We start from the raw sequence: 21,550 nt of genomic DNA on the forward strand, positions 1-21,550 counted from the left end.
ATTTGAACCAGTTATCTAGTTCAGAAACAGAGAAACAGCAGCCTGAGAGTAGAAATCTGCAGGCTGCTACGAGTCCATTCACAGAAAATCGCCTGGGGGGCTCCAGGGAGGAGCAGCCCTTTGAAAAGACTGCCCGTGCATGCGTAGTCGCTGGTCTGGAGACAGGAATTCCCCAGTCTTTTGAATGGCCTGTTCATGTAGGCACAGTTCCCCAGCCCATGCCCCAGCCCTTTGAAGAGATTGTTCGCGCAGGCGCAGTTGCCTGCGCGACAACGGCGGCTCTTCTTCGGTTTTCCCATGCAGGCGCAGTCACGCGCCTGAGGGGAGAGGTTTCCCAACACCGGGTTCGCGCAGGCACAGTCGCGGACTTGGAACCCCCAGCGACTCCTTTTCTCTATGAGGCTGCGCACGCAGGCGCAGTTGGCCTTTTAAAGGTCCCTGCTTCCCAGTCTATATGTGCAGGCACAGTAGCCTGCTTGGAAGACCCAGCGGTTCTTCCTAACCTTTTCAGCAAAATTGAACACACAGGCGCAGTTGCCTGTGATAATATAGCAGTTCCCCAGCCTGTGACCCCAGCGGCTCCTCTTCAGTTTTCCCGCGCAAGCGCAGTCACCTGTTTGAAGACAGAGGCTTCACAGCCTCTGCCGAGGGACTCCTGGGAGGAGGTTTGCGCAGGCGCAGTCACCTGTTTAAAGGGACAAGCTTCCCAGCCCACTTCTAGAGTGGTTCCCCCTATGGTGTGGGACTCTGGGGAGAAAGGGATAGCCATTCCTCTTGCAGGGGACAAATGGGAGGAGCTGGTACCAGGTTTTGGACCTGGAGAGGAAGATTTTCAGTCATCAGCAGCGAGTGGTGAGGGGATACCTGCCCCCAGTACAGGAGTGGGTAGGGAAAAGGAGACAAACCCAGAGTACCGGCAGGCTGCCAGGTATATTATACAGTACGAGCTGTTTGCATCAGTGGGAGAAAGTTCCCAGCCAGCTAGGGCTGTGACCCAGGCTCAGGGTCCGTCAGCCAAAGTTTCCCCCACAGAGATGCCCCTCAGAAGGTCTCTTCAGGTGCCCCAGCCCAAGAAAGCATGGTCACCCACTTTACAGTGGAGTAGGGTGGCCTCCCGAACCAGGGAGAAGCCAAAGGGCAGAGGTCCCCAATCAGCAGCCATAAGCTGCGAGGGACCAGAAGCTGGAATCAGTCCAGCTCCGCTGCAGGCAGCAGTAATCTGCGACAGTGACTCCAGAGATTAGCCTGGCCGCCCGGAGACAGGCGGCATTTGTATTATAGCTTTGTGTTAAGTTACATTGTACAGCTTTTAGGGTGTTTAAATTTTAAGTTTAGAGTGTAACTAGAAGTTTAAATTTTAAGTTTATAAGTGTGCCAAATGTTTGTATTTTGGTCCAAGATTGAGGGACCCGACCATGTCTCCACCTAAGGCAGCAGGTCAGTGAGAGACCTGGCTGCATGTCCTTTCAAGTTTTTTGCAGGAGAGTGGACAAAGGAGCAGCCCTGTTCGCCCAGCCCGAGCTGGGCATCGAATGAAGATATGGATACAGAATGTTGGGGATCACCTCGCCACTGGACAAATCCAGGAGGAGATCCCACAGCGACCTTCGGGAGAAACCGGACAGGGTCCAGAGGAAACTGCCTACTCATCCTACGCGGAAGAGATGGTCCCAGCTGGGTGGGGCGCGGCCCCCAACCCAGCACTATCCTGATCGAATTTCACTTGCGGGAGACCTCGCTATTGAGGAGTCATGGTGGGGAAGCGCGGGCGCCTTGTCAGATAGGGACGTGTTCCCCGGGAGTGGGAGGTGATGGCCCGGGAAAGATTGTAAAGGGGAGGGGGATACCCAAGAGTCACGTGGGTGCGTTCAGGGAAGGGAGGAACTCACCCGGGGGCCCACGGGCAAAGTTAGAGTGTAAGTGTGACTGGGGAGGATGAGTGGGTGGCCGGATCTGGGATCCAAGTTTGAGTGTGGGGCCAGTGAGAGCCGTCACACAGGCACCCATCATTTTCTCCAGCCAGTCGAGGGAAGACGGGAGGGGGACGGACTGGGAGTCGCGATCCCATACTCCCCGGTCTCGGTCTGTCAAACATGAGGGGTACCTCACCTTCACAAAGGGACAAGGGAACGGCTTGGGGCTGGCGGATCAGACTGTTCTGTAAGATCCATTCTGTATGTTTTAAAAGTTTAAGACCATTAAAGGGGGGGTGGTGGAAGGAACATTTACTACCCGGGTGGGAGGAGCAATACCCACTCGAATTTCATGACCCATCATTGCCACGTGATGGTCAGGGTTTATTTCAGCTTTTTGTTTCAAATGTTTAATGGAGATTTTTGTATTTTGTTTTACAGTTCCAAGTGGTGCAGAGGCGTAGGACCCTCTCCGTGCTTGGAATCATTTTGATTACATTGTATAACCAAGATTGCAACATTTTGTAATATGTTATAATGTAACTAGTGGTGCAGGGGTATGAGTTCCCTTATTGTAACATTTTATAACTGATGTATCTGTAGATGCCTACCGTACCACGGTCTTTCTCGGATTTGAGGGGAATAGATGGGTCGGGGAATCAGCAATAGGTAGCTATAGGTAAATACAGGGGATGGTTGTTTGTCGGGGGTCAGAAAATTTTGCTCACTTTCTTCAAGTGGATACTACAAGCAAGTTGGGAGTATCCAAAGGGGGAATGTAGGGGTTCACAAAAATCCCCTCAGTCCCCGAAGATCGGGAAATATTCATCCACATCATGGACGAATACTTTGTGTGATTTTAAATTGTCTCTGGGTTGGACAATGTTTTAAAACATGCCCCGAACCGCAAAAGGCTGCATTAAGCTGGGTGGTGCGTGGACAACACCAGAATCGAGGAAATTGTGGAAAAATTTGCACACTTTAAGAGAGTACATTTTATTTTAAAAATGCACTCTTGAGTTTGGTAATTTGCCATGGGATAAAATGGCCGTCAGGGAGCATGGCCAAGGACAAAGGGGCCTGGAAGCTGCTTTCTGTGTCTGTGAAGCCATGGCAGTCAAATTCTGTCAATCAAAAGGGAGTTTCCCCTCCCTCCAGATACAATTGATGTTTGTTTACAGGAAACTGCTACCTTGTTGACATAAGGGATTAAACCACTTGAGACGTCAGTTTCAGTGACCACAATGGGTTTCTGTTTACATAGTGATACAACTCCATTCAAAACCCATCAGGGTGAATGGAGATGGTTCGAAGGCTAAGCACAGACTTTTGAATAAGACACTCAAACTGAGGAAGGGAACAGTTTAAGAATGAATGGGTTTGAATCACCCATTAGTCGACAATGGGGCAGTTGTATCCCATTTGTTAGCCCAGAAAACTCTGGATATGGGCAGGAACATTTCGGCCCCAGAATGAAGACACATTCAAACCACCCCAAGCTTTATTCGAAATCCATCCCAGACAATAGGGCAGTTGGATCCCTTTTGTTTTAGCCAGATGAACTTGGATTTGGGCGGGAACATCTCGGCCCCAAAGTTGGGGTATATAAAGATAGCTTCTGAGAAGCATCGCTCTCTCTTTCTCGCCTGCCTCCGTGTGCCTTCTACAGCCTGGAAGTCTGTCTGAAGAGGTAAGAACACCAGCAGTTTACTTTTAAAACACTGGGGTGTTTTCTTTACTTCGGGACAGTGAAGATCTCGTAGGGCATGGAGCTAGCATTGCAAGTGGTAAGCATATATTTTTCTGGCCTTCCTCAAGGCAACCTAGTGAGAAGTAAAGGGGTGGTAATTTAAGGGAAATGTTGTTAAGATTGTATGGTTAACATTGTAGCCATTTATCCCTCATTTTTGCCATCTGCCTTCCCCTGTTAAGCAAGTTTAACTGTTGCACTTTAATCGTGTGGTGTAGTTTCTTTAGTTCAATAAAATTTGACTTTCTCACATCCAGACCATTTGTCCATTTTAATATATCATTAATTATAAGTTCCTCCAGCCAGAACTGGAAGGGTGGGTTTAGCGATTCGAACCGCTGATTGGTATTAGTCAGAGTGTAGCAGCAAAAAGCTGCTTGACCAGGTAAATTACCATAAACCAGGTAAAGGAAGGTAAATTACCGTAAACCAGGTAAAAGATGCCCCCCTACAGGGAAATGGTCAGATTCCCCGAATGTGGGGTTCTGACCCGCAAAAAAATGGGTCAGCCAGCTGCATGCAATTTTCCCTCAAGTGGCCAAATAATTTCCAGCGTGTGGACTGCCTTGCTAATTGTCCATTTCCAGTCAGAAAGCCCCACAGTCTGATGTCATCATTTGTGGTGCTTTTAAAGTGTCCAGTAAGCTTCTCCACCTCTGCAGGCTTCTCAACCACTCTTGCACAATGGCAGAGGAGCCTCCACCAGCTGCTGCCAGCGGCAGAGGCCGAGCAGCGGCCAAATTCAACGAGACATCACTGCAGACCTTGGTGGATGGAGTAAGGGCCCACAGGGAGATCCTCTACCATCGCTCAGGGAGGAAGAGGCCTCCCAAAGAGTCCACGGCTGCCTGGATGGAGGTGGCAGCAGAGGTAAACTCTCTGGGTGTCAACCGTCGCACCTGGCTGCAGTGCAGGAAGCGCTTCCATGACCTTCACCGCACAGGGAAAGCAAGTATGAAGTTTCCATCACCCTCAACTTGATCCCCAATGCCTTTCCCCAACAGCACTCAGCTTCAGCAATCTCTTCTTCCACATCCCACTTCACAGTCACATCCATGCACCCTTACCCATTCCGTCGCTCTCTATGCTCACATTCACAGAACTATTCCACCATCCAGTCTTGGAAATAGTTTTAATGCCATCATTTTCCTGCACATAAAAAATCTGGTGCCAGCTGCTGCAGTTATGGCGTCTGTCATTTGGCGAATGGGGATATCACATAGAGGCCTTAGGATAACTTGCATAGAAAGATAGAAACATAGAAGATAGGAGCAGAAGTAGGCCATTCGGCTCTTCGAGCCTACTCCGCCATTCAATGAGATCATGGCTGGTCATCCAAATTCAGTACCCTGTCCCTGCCTTCTCCCCATATCCCTTGATCCCTTTAGCCTTAAGAAATATATCCAACTCCTTCTTGAATATATTTAATGAACTGGCCTCCACCGCCCTCTGTGGCAGAGAATTCCACAGGTTCACCACTCTCTGGGTGAAGAAATTCCTCCTCATTTCAGTCCTAAATCGCTTACCCCTTATCCTTAGACTATGGCTCCTGGTTCTGGACTCCCCGGCCATCGGAAACAGCCTTCCTGCATCTAGTCTGTTCAGGCCTGACAGAATTTTATAGGTTTCGATGAGGTCCCCTCTCAATCTTCTAAACTCCAGTGAGTATAAGCCCAATCAACACAATCTCTCCTCATACGTCATTCCTGCCATTCCAGGTATCAGCCTGGTGAATCTTCGCTGCACTCCCTCCATGGCAAGAACATCCTTCCTCAGATAAGGCGACCGAAACTGCACACAATACTCAAGGTGCGGTCTCACCAAGGCCCTGTACAACTGCAGCAAGACATCCTTGTTCCTGTACTCGAACCCTCTTGCTACGAAAGCCAACATACCATTTGCCTTCTTAACCGCCTGCTGCACCTGCATGCTTACCTTCAGCGACTGGTGCACAAGAACACCCAGGTCTCTTTGCACTTCCCCTTCTCCCAATCTATTGCCATTCAAATAATAGTCTGCCTTCCTGTTTTTGCCACCAAAGTGGATAACCTTACATGTATCCACATCATATTGCATTTGCCATGTTTCTGCCCAATCACCCAACCTGTCCAAATCATACTGGAGTTTCACAACATCCTCCTCACAGCATACCCTCCCACCCAGCTTTGTGTCATCTGCAAATTTGGAGATATTACATCCAATTCCCTTGTCCAGATCATTAATATATATTGTGAACAGCTGGGGTCCTAGGACCGATCCTTGCAGTGCCCCACTAGTCACTGCCTGCCACTCGAAAAACGACCTGTTTATTCCAACTCTTTGTTTTCTATCCGCCAACCAGTTCTCTATCCAAGTCAATGCCTTGCCCCCAATCCCATGTGCCTTAATTTTGCGCGCTAATCTCTTATGTGGGACCTTATTGAAAGCCTTCTGAAAGTCCAAATATACCGCATCCACTGGTTCTCCCTTATCCATTTTAACAGTTACATCCTCAAAAAATTCCAGTAGGTTAGTCAAGCGCGATTTACCTTTTGTAAATCCATGTTGACTTTGTCCGATCCCGTCACTGCTTTCCAAGTGCTCTGCTATTACATCTTTTACAATGGACTCTAGCATTTTCCCCACTACCGATGTCAGGCTTACCGATCTATAATTCCCTGCTTTTTCTCTGCCACCTTTTTTGAATGGTGGGTTAACATTAGCTACCCTCCAATCCATGGGTACTGTTCCAGAGTCTATCGAGTTCTGGAAGATGACCAGCAATGCAGCTACTATTTCTAGGGCCACTTCCTTAAGTACCCTAGGATGTAGATTATCAGGCCCTGGGGATTTATCGGCCTTCAGTCCCATCAATTTTCCTAACACCATTTCCCTACAAATACTGATTTCTTTCAGTTCCACCCTTTCATCAGACCCTATGTTCCCCGGCATCTCTGGGAGGTTATTTGTGTCCTCCTTTGTGAAGACAGAACCAAAATATGTATTTAGTTGGTCTGCCATTTCTTTGTTCCCCATTATAAATTCCCCTGATTCTGACTGCAAGGGACCTACGCTTGACTTCACCAATCTTTTTCTCTTCACATATCTACAGAAGCTTTTACAGTCAGTTTTTATGATCCCTGCAAGCTTACTCTCATATTCTATTTTCCCCTTCTTAATTAATCCCTTTGTCCTCCTTATTTGAATCCTAAACTGCTCCCAATCCTCAGGATTAATGCTTTTTTTGGCCAATTTATATGTCATCTCCTTGGATCTTATGCTATCCCTAATTCCCCTTGTTAGCCACGGTTGAGTCACCTTTTTTGTTTTATTTTTATGCCAAACTGGGATGAACAAATTCTGTAGTTCATCCAGTCAGTCTTTGAATGTTTGCCATTGCCTATCCACCGTCAACCCTTTGAGTGACATTCCCCAATCAATCCTACCCAACTCGCTCCTCAGACCATCCTAGTTTCCTTTATTTAAATTTAGGACCCTAGTCTCTGAGTCAACTACTTCATTCTCCATCTTAATGAAGAATTCGATCATATTATGATCGCTCTGACCCAAGGGGCCTCGTACAACAAGATTGCTAATTAATCCTTTCTCGTTACATAATACCCAGTCTAAGATGGCCTGATCTCTGGTTGGTTCCTCGACATATTGGTCCAGGAAACCATCCCGTAAACACTCCAGGAATTCCTCCTCCACAGTATTGTTACTAATTTGGTTAACACAATCTATATGTAGATTAAAGTCACCCATGATGACAGCAGATGACAGCAAGCTGGTCAAAGAGGTAGGAAAGTGTAGGCATGGGCCACTGTCCATGGTCAGTTAAGAAGCAGTGAGGCTGCAGTGTTTGATGTACCAGGCTACGCAAATCTGCCCAGGATGAGTGCGTTCCTTGCATTCCGCCCAGCAATGTTCTCGCGCACTGGTGCCGCTGGTTGGCGGGCCTCTGCAGGATGCTCGTTTCTGTCCTCCTCCTCCTCCTCAGCATCATCCTCATCCGAGGCGGCTCTGTGAGGAGCCTCTTGGTTCTGCGGAATCGGCAAGCCATGACGCTGTGCCATGTTGTGAAGCACACAGCATACCACGACGATTTTGGAGACCCTGGCTGATGAGTACTGTAGGGCTCCACCTGATCTATCGAGGCATCTGAAGCGCACCTTCAGCAATCCGATGGATTGCTTGATAATGCATCTGTTGGTAATGTGGCTGGAGTTGTAGCGCTCCTCAGCTTCGCTGGCTGGTCTCCTCAACGGCATCATTAGCCAAGAGCACAGGGGATATCCCTTGTCTCCAAGTAGCCATCCTTGAAGTTCGTTTGGTGGACTGAATAGCGGAGGCACAGTAGACTGGCGCAGTATGAAGGAGTCATGGCAGCTGCCAGGGAACCTGGCATAAACATGTAAAATCACCTTCTTGTGGTCACACACCAGCTGAACGTTAAGGGAGTGGAAGCCCTTGCGGTTGACAAAAACTCCTGGATTGCGGTGGGGTGCCCTAAGGCCACATGTGTGCAGCCAATGACGCCCTGCACCCTTGGAAAGTCTGCCAGCTGAGCTAATACACGCGCTCGCGTCGTCACACTTGCGCGATCCCTGGTGAGATAGATGTGATTGTGCGCGAGGGCAAAGAGGGCATCGGTTACCTGCGTGATGCAAGTGTGTGCGGCCACCTGGGAGATGCCGCTGATGTCTGCTGCTGATCCCTGGAAGGAGCCTGAGGCATAAAAGTTGAGTGCGGTGGTGACTTTGATGGCCACTGGCAAGTAGTGTGGACCTGGTGCTCTGGGCTCCAGGTCTTGCTGCAGCATTGCGCAGATGTCAGTTACAACCTCTCGCGAAAGTCGGAGCCGCCTTTGGCACTGCTGCTCAGTCATGTTGAGGTAGCTGACCCTGTGTCTGTAGACTCTGTTTGGGGGGTATCTCCTGCGCCGACGGCCTTCCATGCGCTGGCCCCTTCTGGCCTGTGCTGCCCCAGGTGGCTGAGCCACAGCCTGCCGCTCCTGCTGGTGCTGCTGTTGTTGCTGGTGATGCTGTTGCTGGAGTTGCTCCAGCCTCCTCTGCTGTTGGAGATCCTCTAATGCCAGGAAGGGAAGGAACAAAAGGCCTCCCATGCTTCTGGCAGATGCCTCCGTTGAGAAAGCGCTGAGTGAGGGTGGCGAGAGGGGCTTCCCAGGAGCTCACACTGGAGAAGTGTGTAAGGCTCCAACCTTCCACAGCTGTGCCTAAGCCTTCAACATGTTGCCCCAAGCCTGAAGCAACAAGGTCCTGCAGCCTGCAAATGCTGCCTGTTTAAATCTCTTCAGTTCTGTATGACCTGCAGCTGAAAGCAAGCAAGCCAACTCATTTCACGCCAGGTTTCATCAGCGGTGTTCCCACAAGGCGTGTTTTACGTGGGGAAAGCCACAAAATCGCAAGGGCCCTTGAAAATAGGTTTAAACATGGTAATAATTGGTGATTAGGGTTCCGACGGCCAGTCCCGCCAGCGGCGGGCGGGACTGATTCGGGTCGCAGAGAAACGGCGGTCTGAAAGTCGGACGGGGCGGGGAATCAGGCGGGGGGGGTGTCGCGATCCCCTATTTCTGCGATTTTCGGCCCCCGCCCGCCTGAAAAGCTGCCCGACGGCTGGCAGAAAATCGGGGCCAAGGACTCATCAAACTACACAGAATGGCAGCACGGTGGCATAGTGGTTAGCACTGTTGCCTCACAGCGCCAGGGACCCGGGTTCAAATCCGGCCTCGGGTGACTGTCTGTGTGGAGTTTGCACATTCTCCCCGTGTTCGCGTGGGTGTCCTCCGGGTGCTCCGGTTTCCTCCCACAGTCCAAAGATGTGCGGGTTAGGTTGATTGGCCATGATAAAAAAATTGGCCCTTAGTGTTAGGGGGGATTAAATACGTGGAGTTACGGGGTTACGGGGATAGGGCTTGGGTGGGATGGCTGTCGGTGTAGGGACCGGGTGTTAGGGTTTGGATGATCAGCCATGATCTCGTTGAATGGCGGAGCAGGCTCGAAGGGCCGAATGGCCTACTCCTGCTCCTATCTTCTATGTTTCTATGTTCCTATGTCACTGTTTGACAGCTTCACAGAGCTGTCAAACGATGACATTTCTTCTTTCAAAAATCCTTGACAGATGACACGTGATACGTTGACGTGTTCTGTCACTGACTTCCCCCGAATTGGCCTGCTGAGCCCACCGGGCGGGCTTAACAAGGTCAGTCAGGGGAAGATCCCGCTGGTTGGCCAGAGGCTGATGGAGGTGGGACTGAAACCAGGCAAGCAGCAGTCCAGCCTCCAACACGTCTCCATTGAGATAATCCAGCCCATGAGTCCAGCCTCCAACACGTCTCCATTGATAATCCAGCCCATGAGTCCCGCCTCCAACACGTCTCCATTGAGATAATCCAGCCCATGAGTCCCACCTCCAACACGTCTCCATTGAGATAATCCAGCCCATGAGTCCCGCCTCCAACACGTCTCCATTGAGATAATCCAGCCCATGAGTCCCGCCTCCAACACGTCTCCATTGAGATAATCCAGCCCATGAGTCCCGCCTCCAACACGTCTCCATTGATAATCCAGCCCATGAGTCCCGCCTCCAACACGTCTCCATTGAGATAATCCAGCCCATGAGTCCCGCCTCCAACACGTCTCCATTGAGATAATCCAGCCCATGAGTCCCGCCTCCAACACGTCTCCATTGAGATAATCCAGCCCATGAGTCCCGCCTCCAACACATCTCCATTGAGATAATCCAGCCCATGAGTCCCGCCTCCAACACATCTCCATTGAGATAATCCAGCCCATGAGTCCCGCCTCCAACACGTCTCCATTGAGATAATCCAGCCCATGAGTCCCGCCTCCAACACGTCTCCATTGAGATAATCCAGCCCATGAGTCCCGCCTCCAACACATCTCCATTGAGATAATCCAGCCCATGAGTCCCGCCTCCAACACATCTCCATTGAGATAATCCAGCCCATGAGTCCCGCCTCCAACACGTCTCCATTGAGATAATCCAGCCCATGAGTCCCGCCTCCAACACATCTCCATTGAGATAATCCAGCCCATGAGTCCCGCCTCCAACACGTCTCCATTGAGATAATCCAGCCCATGAGTCCCGCCTCCAACACGTCTACATTGAGATAATCCAGCCCATGGGTTCAAATCCCACCATGGCAGTTTGCGAATTTGAATTCACTTTTTAAAAAATCTGGTATCAGTAAAAGTGACCATGAAGATATCGGATTTTTGGTAAAAACCCATCGGGTTCATTAATATCCTTTCTGGAAGGAAATCTGCCGTCCACCCAATCTGGCCTATATGTGACTCCAGTCCCACAACAAATTGGCTGACTCTGAACTGCCCTCTGAAGTGGCCCAGCAAAGACACTCAGTTGTATCAAACCGCTACCAAGAATCACATGAACTGCATGAAGACAAGAAGGCCCACCACCAGCACCTTCTCAGGACAGCTAGGGATGGACAATAAATGCCCACATCCTGAGAATTAATTTGAAAAAGCAAGTCATTCTAACTGCACGGGTCACTGAAATTATCATACTTTGAATATTGCCACCAAATTAGGTACACTGCTTACAAAAAGTACTGAATGCATTGGAGCATTTGGGGGCTTGGGGTCTCAGCTACAAGAGACCCGTGGACCTGAAGTTATTTAGACTGGAAAAGCTAAGACTGGGAGAGCAACAGGATCCAGGGGGGAAAATTCATTTGGTTAGCGCCTCTGGAGGGGTGCTAACGGGGCGCTAGGAACTTAGCACCCGAGCGCGGCGATTTTAGCGCCGCTCGCAAAATTGACCTGTCGTTTTGCGGTGGCGCTAAACACTACCGCCACGATCTCCTGCGCCTGCAGATCGTGACATCAGTCAAGCGCCGCCACAAAACGGCCAATTAACAGGAAGCAGGTCTGATGATGTCATTTGATGACACGTCATTGCCGGTTTCTTTAAAGCGACCACGCACAATTTTATTTTGACAGTTGATTTCTCAGTGTTTGACAGCATCCAGGTGCTGAAAACACTGACAATCACTGCACAAAGGTGAGCTCTTGCACCCAGGCTCTCCAATGACTCCCTCCATAGGCTGGAATAGATGGCAGCTGCAGGTGAGGTGACAGAAGTGATCTGTCACTGGTGAGAGAAGTTCTCCCAATGAGGTGGCACTGGACATGGATTTAAAAACTTGTAAGCTAAAGAAATCTGTAAATGTTTTAAAAATGCAACAACGAACATTTTCTTTGCTCTGAAACTCACCAGTGTACCATTGGATCCTTCACACCACTTCTGCAGCTGTCATCTTTTCACAAACATTACACCAGGCTCACAACACGCCACACTTACCTGGCGTGATGTCCAGACATTGGGAAACTCGACCCAGAAGCGGGAAAATCCAAAAACAGGCTGAAAACTGCCGACAAGTACCTGTTAATAGGCAGCTAATTGCCTTTAATCCGCTTCCCGCCGCTAGGTGTCAGGTCCATGTGCAAATCGGGGACCTGACACTTGGGAAAGCTGTTTGGAGGCGGGTTGACGGCGGGATCGGAACCCGCCGTCAATCAAATCGAATTTAACCTCTGACCCGCCTGCAAACCCGCCCTCTGAGCGCCGGCGCGATCGCGGCCTTAGTAATAAAATCAACTGATAAACCTTACCCTAATTTCTGTGGTGCTGTTACACTTCACCAGCTTAAAGTTCCTGCCAAGGTTGATACTGGTATTGCTGCAGAAACAGACTTTAAGGATCTTTGTGCCATCTCCCTCCTTGGATTTCTCAGAGTTAATGCACAGGGCGTGAGTCGTGGCGTCGACCCACGTTTCCAGCGGGTTTTGGTCACCTGTCATTTTAAAAACTGCAGGTTCGGTGGGACCACACCATCACTAATCTGGGGGGGAAAAGTATATTGTTATATGTTAAAATAAAGCTCATTTTGAAAACAGAATACTTCAATAAACAAACACCGGAGCTATTTTTTTTCAGGGCTGAACCTTCAGCATCTTGTTACAGCAGTGTTTACAGGGGGCTGGGAGTGGGTCCCATCCTTTGCCTTCCATGCAGGAGCAGGAGTCCATCACTGACTACAAGGGCAAAAACACCAGTCCCCCGGTCAGCGACACCTCCCTTCCGGAGGAGCTTAACAACTTCTACGCTCGCTTCGACAGGGACAACAAGGAGCCGGCTACCAAAGCCTTGCCACCCCCAGAAGACCAGGTGCTCACTCTGTCGACCTCCGACGTAAGGGGCGCTCTACGCAGAGTGAACACACGAAAGGCTACTGGACCGGATAGCATCCCTGGACGGGTACTCAAGGAATGTGCTGATCAGCTGGCTGATGTCTTCACCGCCATCTTCAACCTGTCATTGGCCCAGGCAGTAGTCCCTACATGCTTCAAGACCGCCACCATCATTCCTGTGCCTAAACAAGCGGCTGTGACGTGTCTGAACGACTATCGACCTGTCGCACTCACACCCATCATAATGAAGTGTTTCGAGAGACTGGTCTTAGCCCACATCAAAGCCAGTGTTCCTGCCTCCCTTGACCAACACCAGTTTGCCTATCGGGCAAACAGATCAACGGAGGATGCAATCACAACTGCTCTACACTCGGCACTGAATCACCTAGATGGTAAGGAGATCTACATCAGAATGTTGTTTATAGACTACAGCTCAGCATTCAACACTATTGTCCCCAACAAGCTGGCCACCAAACTCCAAACTCTTGGCCTGAACACTTCCCTCTGCAACTGGACCCTGGACTTCCTAACAAACAGACCCCAGTCTGTCAAATTAGGTAACCACACCTCCCCCCCCCGACCCTGAACACGGGGGCCCCACAAGGATGTGTGCTGAGCCCCCTCCTCTACGCCCTCTTCACCCACGACTGTGTGGCTGTTAATGGTTCCAACACCATCATCAAGTTCGCAGATGACACCACGGTAGTAGGCCAGATCACCAACAACGATGAGTCAGCCTACAGGGAGGAGGTCCAGCATCTCGTGAAGTGGTGCGCCGACAACAACCTGGCCCTTAACACCAAGAAAACAAAGGAAATAATCGTGGACTTCAGGAAGTCCAAAGGCAGAAGTCACACCCCCATCCACATCAATGGGGCGGAGGTGGAAAGGGTGGCCAGCTTTAAGTTCCTCGGAGTCCACATCACGGAAGACCTCTCCTGGTCCCTCAACAACTCCTCTCTGGTGAAGAAGGCCCAGCAGCGCCTATATTTCTTGAGGAGGCTGAAGGGATGTAATCTGTCACCCCCGATCCTCTCTAACTTCTACCGCTGCACTATAGAGAGCATCCTGACGAACTGTATCACGGTATGGTACGGCAGCTGTAGCTCCCATGACCGGAAAGCCCTGCAGCGGGTAGTCAAAACTGCCCAACGCATTACCGGCACCCGGCTACCGACCATAGAACATATATATCAGAAACGCTGCCTACGGAGGGCACGGTCCATCATCAAAGACCCTACCCACCCCAGCCACAGTCTGTTCGCCCTCCTACCATCTGGAAGACGCTACAGATGCATTCGCACCCGTACGACCAGATTTAGGAACAGCTTCTTTCCCAGGGCTGTCATCCTACTGAACTCCACAAATAAACACTAAAGCCTGCACATCTGCCGATGCACTTTATTATGGTCATATTTATGCTAATATATATGTACAAATGTATGTTGAAATGTTTAAGTGTCCTAATCCAAATTGTACACTCTCGGGAGCCGCAAGCCTACATTTCGTTGTACTGCACTAGTGCACTAACAATGACAATAAAAGTTGATTTGATTTGATTTGATTGATTTGATTCAGCCCCTCGAGCCTGTTCCACCATTCAATTAGATCATGGGCTGACCTGCGGCCCAACTCCATTTACCTGCCTTTGCTCCGTATCCCTCGATACCCTCACCTAATAAAAATCTATCGATCTCAGTCTTGAAAATTTCAAGTGGATTTTTGGGGCGTGAGTTCCAGGTTTCCACTGCTCTTTGTGTGAAAAAGTGCCTCCTGATTTCACTCCTGCACGGCCTAGTTTTAATTTTAAGATACATGTACGGCACAAGAGAGGAGAACCCAAGGGATTAGGAAGCAATGAACTTTTTAACTAACATCAGCGGTAAGTTGACGCTTCTGTGCGCTTGCTATTTTGCTCCCAATGCCATCTTGTTTTTAAACGGTAGGGACATGAAATTTCAGCAGAGGATTGGCAGGAACACTGGAGAAATGGCGTAAATGGCCATTTAAGCCCATTCATTGAATCAGAACAGGCCACCACATTTGCCTTATCATCATTCATTCAACCTCCTGAGAAAAGAGTTTAAATGAATAAAAGCATGAAAAAAACCCAGCGATCTTTCTCCCTGATGCCCGAGGGTGGTGAGTGCAACGCCAGTACATCAATCCAACATTACACCTCATGGGGATCGGGCGGGAAAGAGGAGTTGAGGTGGATGATCAGCCATGATCTCATTGTATGGCGGAGCAGGTTCGAGGGGCCGAATGGCAGAGCAGGTTCGAGGGGCCGAATGGCGGAGCAGGTTCGAGGGGCCGAATGGCGGAGCAGGTTAGAGGGGCCGAATGGCGGAGCAGGTTCGAGGGGCCGAATGGCGGAGCAGGTTCGAGGGGCCGAATGGCGGAGCAGGTTCGAGGGGCCGAATGGCGGAGCAGGTTCGAGGGGCCGAATGGCGGAGCAAGTTCGAGGGGCCGAATGGTGGAGCAGGTTCGAGGGGCCGAATGGCCGACTCCTGCTCTTACTTCTTATGTTCTTACATGGACCAAACCTCATCAACTTTTTCTTCCATGGTCACATTTCCAATGTTCCCAAAGCTCAGGAAAAATCGTGTCAGCAAGCCTCATATTTGACCCTGAGCTGAGTTTCAGAACCCATATATTCTCCATCACAGAGATCGTCTATTCCACCTCCGCAACATCACCCACCTGTATCCTCACCTCAGCGCATCTGTCGCAGAAACCCTCATCCATGCTTTGGTTTCTCTCGTGGCCTCGCTACTCTCATTGTGTCAATCGCAGATAAGGCCATCTCTGACCACTTCCTCGTATCGCTCTCCATCCCCTGCCCAGCCGCCCACTCGCCAACCCTACTTCCTTCTGTGTCCGCTCCTGGAAATAACTCTCTCCCAGCTCTCTCCCAACTCTCTCCCAACTGCACTTATGAAATCTCAACTGTCCAGCCTCTGGCCCTCCATTCACCACGACAGTTCTGCAGCTACTGATCTGCTCAGCCACACCCTCACCACCACGATCTTTGATATCCTAGTCCCTATTAAAACAATTACCCTCTCTCACCCTGGCCGTTCCCCCTGATACGGCTCTCACCTTTGCTCCCTTAGGTCCAAGGGACACTGAATTGAACGGATATGGTGGACAACTGGTTCAGCCATTCTCTGCCGATCTGGCTGGACCACATAAAGCACTATCGTGCTCTCGTCTGCAAAAACTGATCACTATTCCAGAATCATTCTGGAATGCAAAGATAAACCCCGGCTTCTATTCTCTACTGCGAATCGTCTTCTTCAACCCCCAACCTGTGTCCTCCACCCACACCTCCAACAATGAGTGCGAGGAGCTCATGGACTTCTTTGTCTCTAAGACTGTGACCATCCATTCAGCTGCCTCTGCCACTTCCCTTCTTTCCCCTAGCCCACCGGGCCAAACTTCCTCTAAGGTTCCCCCTTGCCCAGCCCTGAACTCACATCTTTCTACAGTTTCTCTCCGATTTCCCTTGATGACCTCTCCGAGCTCATCTTGTCCACGAGACCCACTTCCTGCTCCATCGACCCTATTCCCACTAAACTGCTGAACACCCAACTTCCTTTTCTGGCTCCCATGTTAGCTGAAATTGTTAACGGTTCTCTCTCCTCAGGTACAGGCCCCCTTGCCCTCAAATCTGCCGCCATCACCCCTCTCCTCAAAAAAACAACTCTTGATTACCTCTGTCCTTGAAAACTACCGCCTCATCTCCAACCTCCCTTCCCTCTCCAAAGTCCTTGAATGTGTTGTCGCCTCCCAAATCCATGCCCATCTTTCCCGGAACTCCATGTTTGAATCCCTCCAATCAGCTTTCCGCCCTTGCCACAGTACCGAAATGGCTCTTAACAAAGTCACGAATGACATCCTTTGTGACTGTGACAAAGGTAAACTATCCCTCCTCGTCCTTCTTGACCTGTCTGCAGCCTTTGACACGGTTGACCACTCCATCCTCCTCCAACGCCTCTCCACCATCATCCAGCTGGGTGGGACTGCACCCGCCTGGTTCCATTATTATCTATCTAATCGTAGCCAGAGAAACACCTGCAACGGCTTCTCTTCCTGCTCCCGCATCGTTACCTCTGGTGTCCCCCAAGGATCTATCCTTGGCCCCCTCCTATTTCTCATCTACATGTTGATCCTTAGCGACATCATCCAAAAGCACAGCGTCAGTTTCCACATGTACGCTGACGACACCCAGCTCCACCTCACATCCACTTCTCTCGACCCCTCCACAGTCTCTAAATCATAGAAACATAGAAGATAGGAGCAGGAGTAGGCCATGCAGCCCCTCGAGCCTGCTCTGCCATTCAATGCAATCATGGCTGATCATCCAAATTCAGTACCCAGTCCCTGCTTTCTCCCCATACCCCTTGATCCCTTTAGCCTTAAGAAATATATCTAACTCCTTCTTGAATATATTTAATGAATTGGCCTCTACTGCCTTCTGTGGTAGAGAATTCCACAGGTTCACCACTCTCTGGGTGAAGAAATTCCTCCTCATTTGTGTCCTAAATGGCCTACCCCTTATCTTTAGGCTGTGACCCCTGGTTCTGGACTCCCCGACCATCGGGAACATCCTTCCTGCATCTAGTCTGTCCAGTCCTGTCAGAATTTTATAAGTTTCAATGAGATCCCCTCTCATTCTTCTAAACTCCAGCGAGTACAAGCCCAATCGACCCAATCTCTCCTCATACGTCATGCCTGCCATCCCAGGTATCAGTCTGGTGAATCTTCGCTGAACTCCTTCCATGGCAAGAACATCCTTCCTCAGATAAGGCGACCAAAACTGCACACAATACTCAAGATGTGTTCTCACCAAGGCCCTGTATAACTGCAGCAAGACATCCTTGTTCCTGTACTCAAACCCTCTCGCTACGAAGGCCAACATGCCATTTGCCTTCTTAACCGCCTGCTGCACCTGCATGCTTACCTTCAGCGACTGGTGCACAAGGACACCCAGGTCTCGTTGCACTTCCCTTTCTCCCAATCTATTGCCATTCAGAAAATAATCTGCCTTCCTGTTTTTGCACCAAAGTGGATAACCTCGCATTTATCCACGTTATATTGCATCTGCCATGCTTTTGCCCAAACACCCAACCTGTCCAAATCATCCTGGAGTTTCTCGGCATCCTCCTCACAGCACACACGCCCACCCAGCTTTGTGTCGTCTGCAAATCATCAGACTGCTTGTCCGGCATCCAGTTCTGGATGAGCAGAAATTTTCTCCAATTAAATATTGGGAAGACTGAAGCCATTGTTTTCAGTCCCCGCCACAAACTCCATTCCCTAGCCATTGACTCCATCCCTCTCCCTAACATCTGTCTGAGGCTGAACCACACTGTTCGCAACCTTGGTGTCATATTTGACCCTGAAATGAGCTTCTGACCACATATCCGCAGCATATCTGAGATCGCCTATTTCCACCTCCGTAACATCGCCCATCTCCGCCTTGCCTCGCCCCTCCCTATCTCTGTAACCTCCTCCATGGCCTCGCCCCCTCCCTGTCTCTGTAACCTCCTCCATGGCCTCGCCCCTCCCTATCTCTGTAACCTCCTCCATGGCCTCGCCCCTCCCTATCTCTGTAACCTCCTCCATGTCCTCGCCTCCTCCCTATCTCTGTAACTTCCTCCATGGCCTTGCCCCTCCCTATTTCTGTAACCTCCTCCATGGCCTCACCCCTCCCTGTCTCTGTAACCTCCTCCATGGCCTCGCCCCTCCCTATCTCTGTAACCTTCTCCATGGCCTCGCCCCTCCCTGTCTCTGTAACCTCCTCCATGGCCTCGCCCCTCCCTGTCTCTGTAACCTCCTCCATGGCCTCGCCCCTCCCTGTCTCTGTAATCTCCTCCATGGCCTCGCCCCTCCCTGTCTCTGTAACCTCCTCCATGGCCTCGCCCCTCCCTGTCTCTGTAACCTCCTCCATGGCCTCACCCCTCCCTGTCTCTGTAACCTCCTCCATGGTCTCGCCCCTCCCTGTCTCTGTAACCTCCTCCATGGCCTCACCCCTCCCTGTCTCTGTAACCTCCTCCATGGCCTCGCCCCTCCCTGTCTCTGTAACCTCCTCCATGGCCTCACCCCTCCCTGTCTCTGTAACCTCCTCCATGGCCTTGCCCCTCCCTATCTCTGTAACCTCCTCCATGGCCTCGCCCCTCCCTGTCTCTGTAACCTCCTCCATGGCCTCACCCCTCCCTGTCTCTGTAACCTCCTCCATGGCCTCGCCCCTCCCTATCTCTGTAACCTCCTCCATGGCCTCACCCCTCCCTGTCTCTGTAACCTCCTCCATGGCCTTGCCCCTCCCTATCTCTGTAACCTCCTCCATGGCCTCGCCCCTCCCTATCTCTGTAACCTCCTCCATGTCCTCGCCTCCTCCCTATCTCTGTAACTTCCTCCATGGCCTCGCCCCTCCCTGTCTCTGTAACTTCCTCCATGGCCTCACCCCTCCCTATCTCTGTAACTTCCTCCATGGCCTCGCCCCTCCCTATCTCTGTAACTTCCTCCATGGCCTCACCCCTCCCTATCTCTGTAACTTCCTCCATGGCCTCGCCCCTCCCTGTCTCTGTAACTTCCTCCATGGCCTCGCCCCTCCCTGTCTCTGTAACTTCCTCCATGGCCTCGCCCCTCCCTGTCTCTGTAACTTCCTCCATGGCCTCGCCCCTCCCTATCTCTGTAACTTCCTCCATGGCCTCACCCCTCCCTATCTCTGTAACTTCCTCCATGGCCTCGCCCCTCCCTATCTCTGTAACCTCCTCCATGTCCTCGCCTCCTCCCTATCTCTGTAACTTCCTCCATGGCCTCGCCCCTCCCTGTCTCTGTAACCTCCTCCATGGCCTTGCCCCTCCCTATCTCTGTAACCTCCTCCATGGCCTCACCCCTCCCTATCTCTGTAACCTCCTCCATGGCCTCGCCCCTCCCTATCTCTGTAACCTCCTCCATGGCCTCGCCCCTCCCTGTCTCTGTAACCTCCTCCATGGCCTTGCCCCTCCCTATCTCTGTAACCTCCTCCATGGCCTCGCCCCTCCCTGTCTCTGTAACCTCCTCCATGGCCTCGCCCCTCCCTGTCTCTGTAACCTCCTCCATGGCCTCGCCCCTCCCTGACTCTGTAACCTCCTCCATGGCCTCGCCCCTCCCTATCTCTGCAACCTCCTCCATGTCCTCGCCTCCTCCCTATCTCTGTAACTTCCTCCATGGCCTCGCCCCTCCCTGTCTCTGTAACTTCCTCCATGGCCTCACCCCTCCCTATCTCTGTAACTTCCTCCATTGCCTCGCCCCTCCCTATCTCTGTAACTTCCTCCATGGCCTCACCCCTCCCTATCTCTGTAACTTCCTCCATGGCCTCGCCCCTCCCTGTCTCTGTAACTTCCTCCATGGCCTCGCCCCTCCCTGTCTCTGTAACTTCCTCCATGGCCTCGCCCCTCCCTGTCTCTGTAACTTCCTCCATGGCCTCGCCCCTCCCTATCTCTGTAACTTCCTCCATGGCCTCACCCCTCCCTATCTCTGTAACTTCCTCCATGGCCTCGCCCCTCCCTGTCTCTGTAACTTCCTCCATGGCCTCGCCCCTCCCTATCTCTGTAACTTCCTCCATGGCCTCACCCCTCCCTATCTCTGTAACTTCCTCCATGGTCTCGCCCCTCCCTGTCTCTGTAACTTCCTCCATGGCCTCGCCCCTCCCTATCTCTGTAACTTCCTCCATGGCCTCACCCCTCCCTATCTCTGTAACTTCCTCCATGGCCTCGCCCCTCCCTATCTCTGTAACCTCCTCCATGGGCTCACCCCTCCCTATCTCTGTATCCTCCTCCATGGGCTCACCCCTCCCTATCTCTGTAATCTCCTCCATGGCCTCGCCCCTCCCTATCTTTGTAATGTCCTCCATGGCCTCGCCCCTCCCTATCTTTGTAATGTCCTCCATGGCCTCGCCCCTCCCTATTTCTGTAACCTCCTCCATGGCCTCGCCTCTCCCTATCTCTGTAACTTCCTCCATGGCCTCGCCCCTCCCTATCTCTGTAACCTCCTCCATGGGCTCACCCCTCCCTATCTCTGTAACCTCCTCCATGGGCTCACCCCTCCCTATCTCTGTAATCTCCTCCATGGCCTCGCCCCTCCCTATCTTTGTAATGTCCTCCATGGCCTCGCCTCTCCCTATCTCTGTAACCTCCTCCAGCCAAACGTCTCCAGCACTTTGTTCCTCTGAATGTAGCTTCTTGCACATCCCTCCATTTCTTCGCTCCACCATTGACCTTCAGCCGTCTCGGCCCTAAGCTCTGGATTCCCCTCCCTAAATCACGCTGTCTCTCCACCTCTCTCTCCCTTTTTAAGATACTCCAAAAACCTACCTCTTTGACCAAGCTTCTAGTTACCTCTCCTAGTATCTTCTTCTTTGGCTCGGTGTCAGTTTTGGCCTGATTACACTCCTGTGAAGTGCCTTGGGATGTTTTACTCTGTTAAATGGAAGTTGTTTTTGTTGTGGCTCCAGAGAACACATAATGATAAAATAACACTTGCAATTATATTGTGCCTTATCACATCAAAACATCTCAGGATGTTTCACATAATGAATTACGTCCCTAGTGCAGTGATTATTGTTATGTTGATTTATCCGTCTATATTTATTCCTGTGGGTC

General features: G+C 51.0%; 1 protein-coding gene across 1 annotated transcript in view; it reads right to left on the reverse strand.

Moving 5' to 3' along the window:
* Positions 1-21,550, reverse strand: part of LOC147120823 (protein-tyrosine kinase 2-beta-like) — a 389,336-nt gene that overhangs the window by 288,602 nt on the left and 79,184 nt on the right. Inside the window, exon 2 of the mRNA XM_085978989.1 lies at positions 12,321-12,550. Coding sequence (XP_085835115.1) covers positions 12,321-12,509 — 189 coding nt within the window. The 5' untranslated portion in view covers positions 12,510-12,550. The remainder of the gene's footprint in view (positions 1-12,320; positions 12,551-21,550) is intronic.

Source organism: Somniosus microcephalus, chromosome 3 (genome assembly GCF_052327205.1).
Source record: "Somniosus microcephalus isolate GS21.2 chromosome 3, FLI_Smic_1.0, whole genome shotgun sequence".
NCBI lineage: Eukaryota > Metazoa > Chordata > Chondrichthyes > Squaliformes > Somniosidae > Somniosus > Somniosus microcephalus.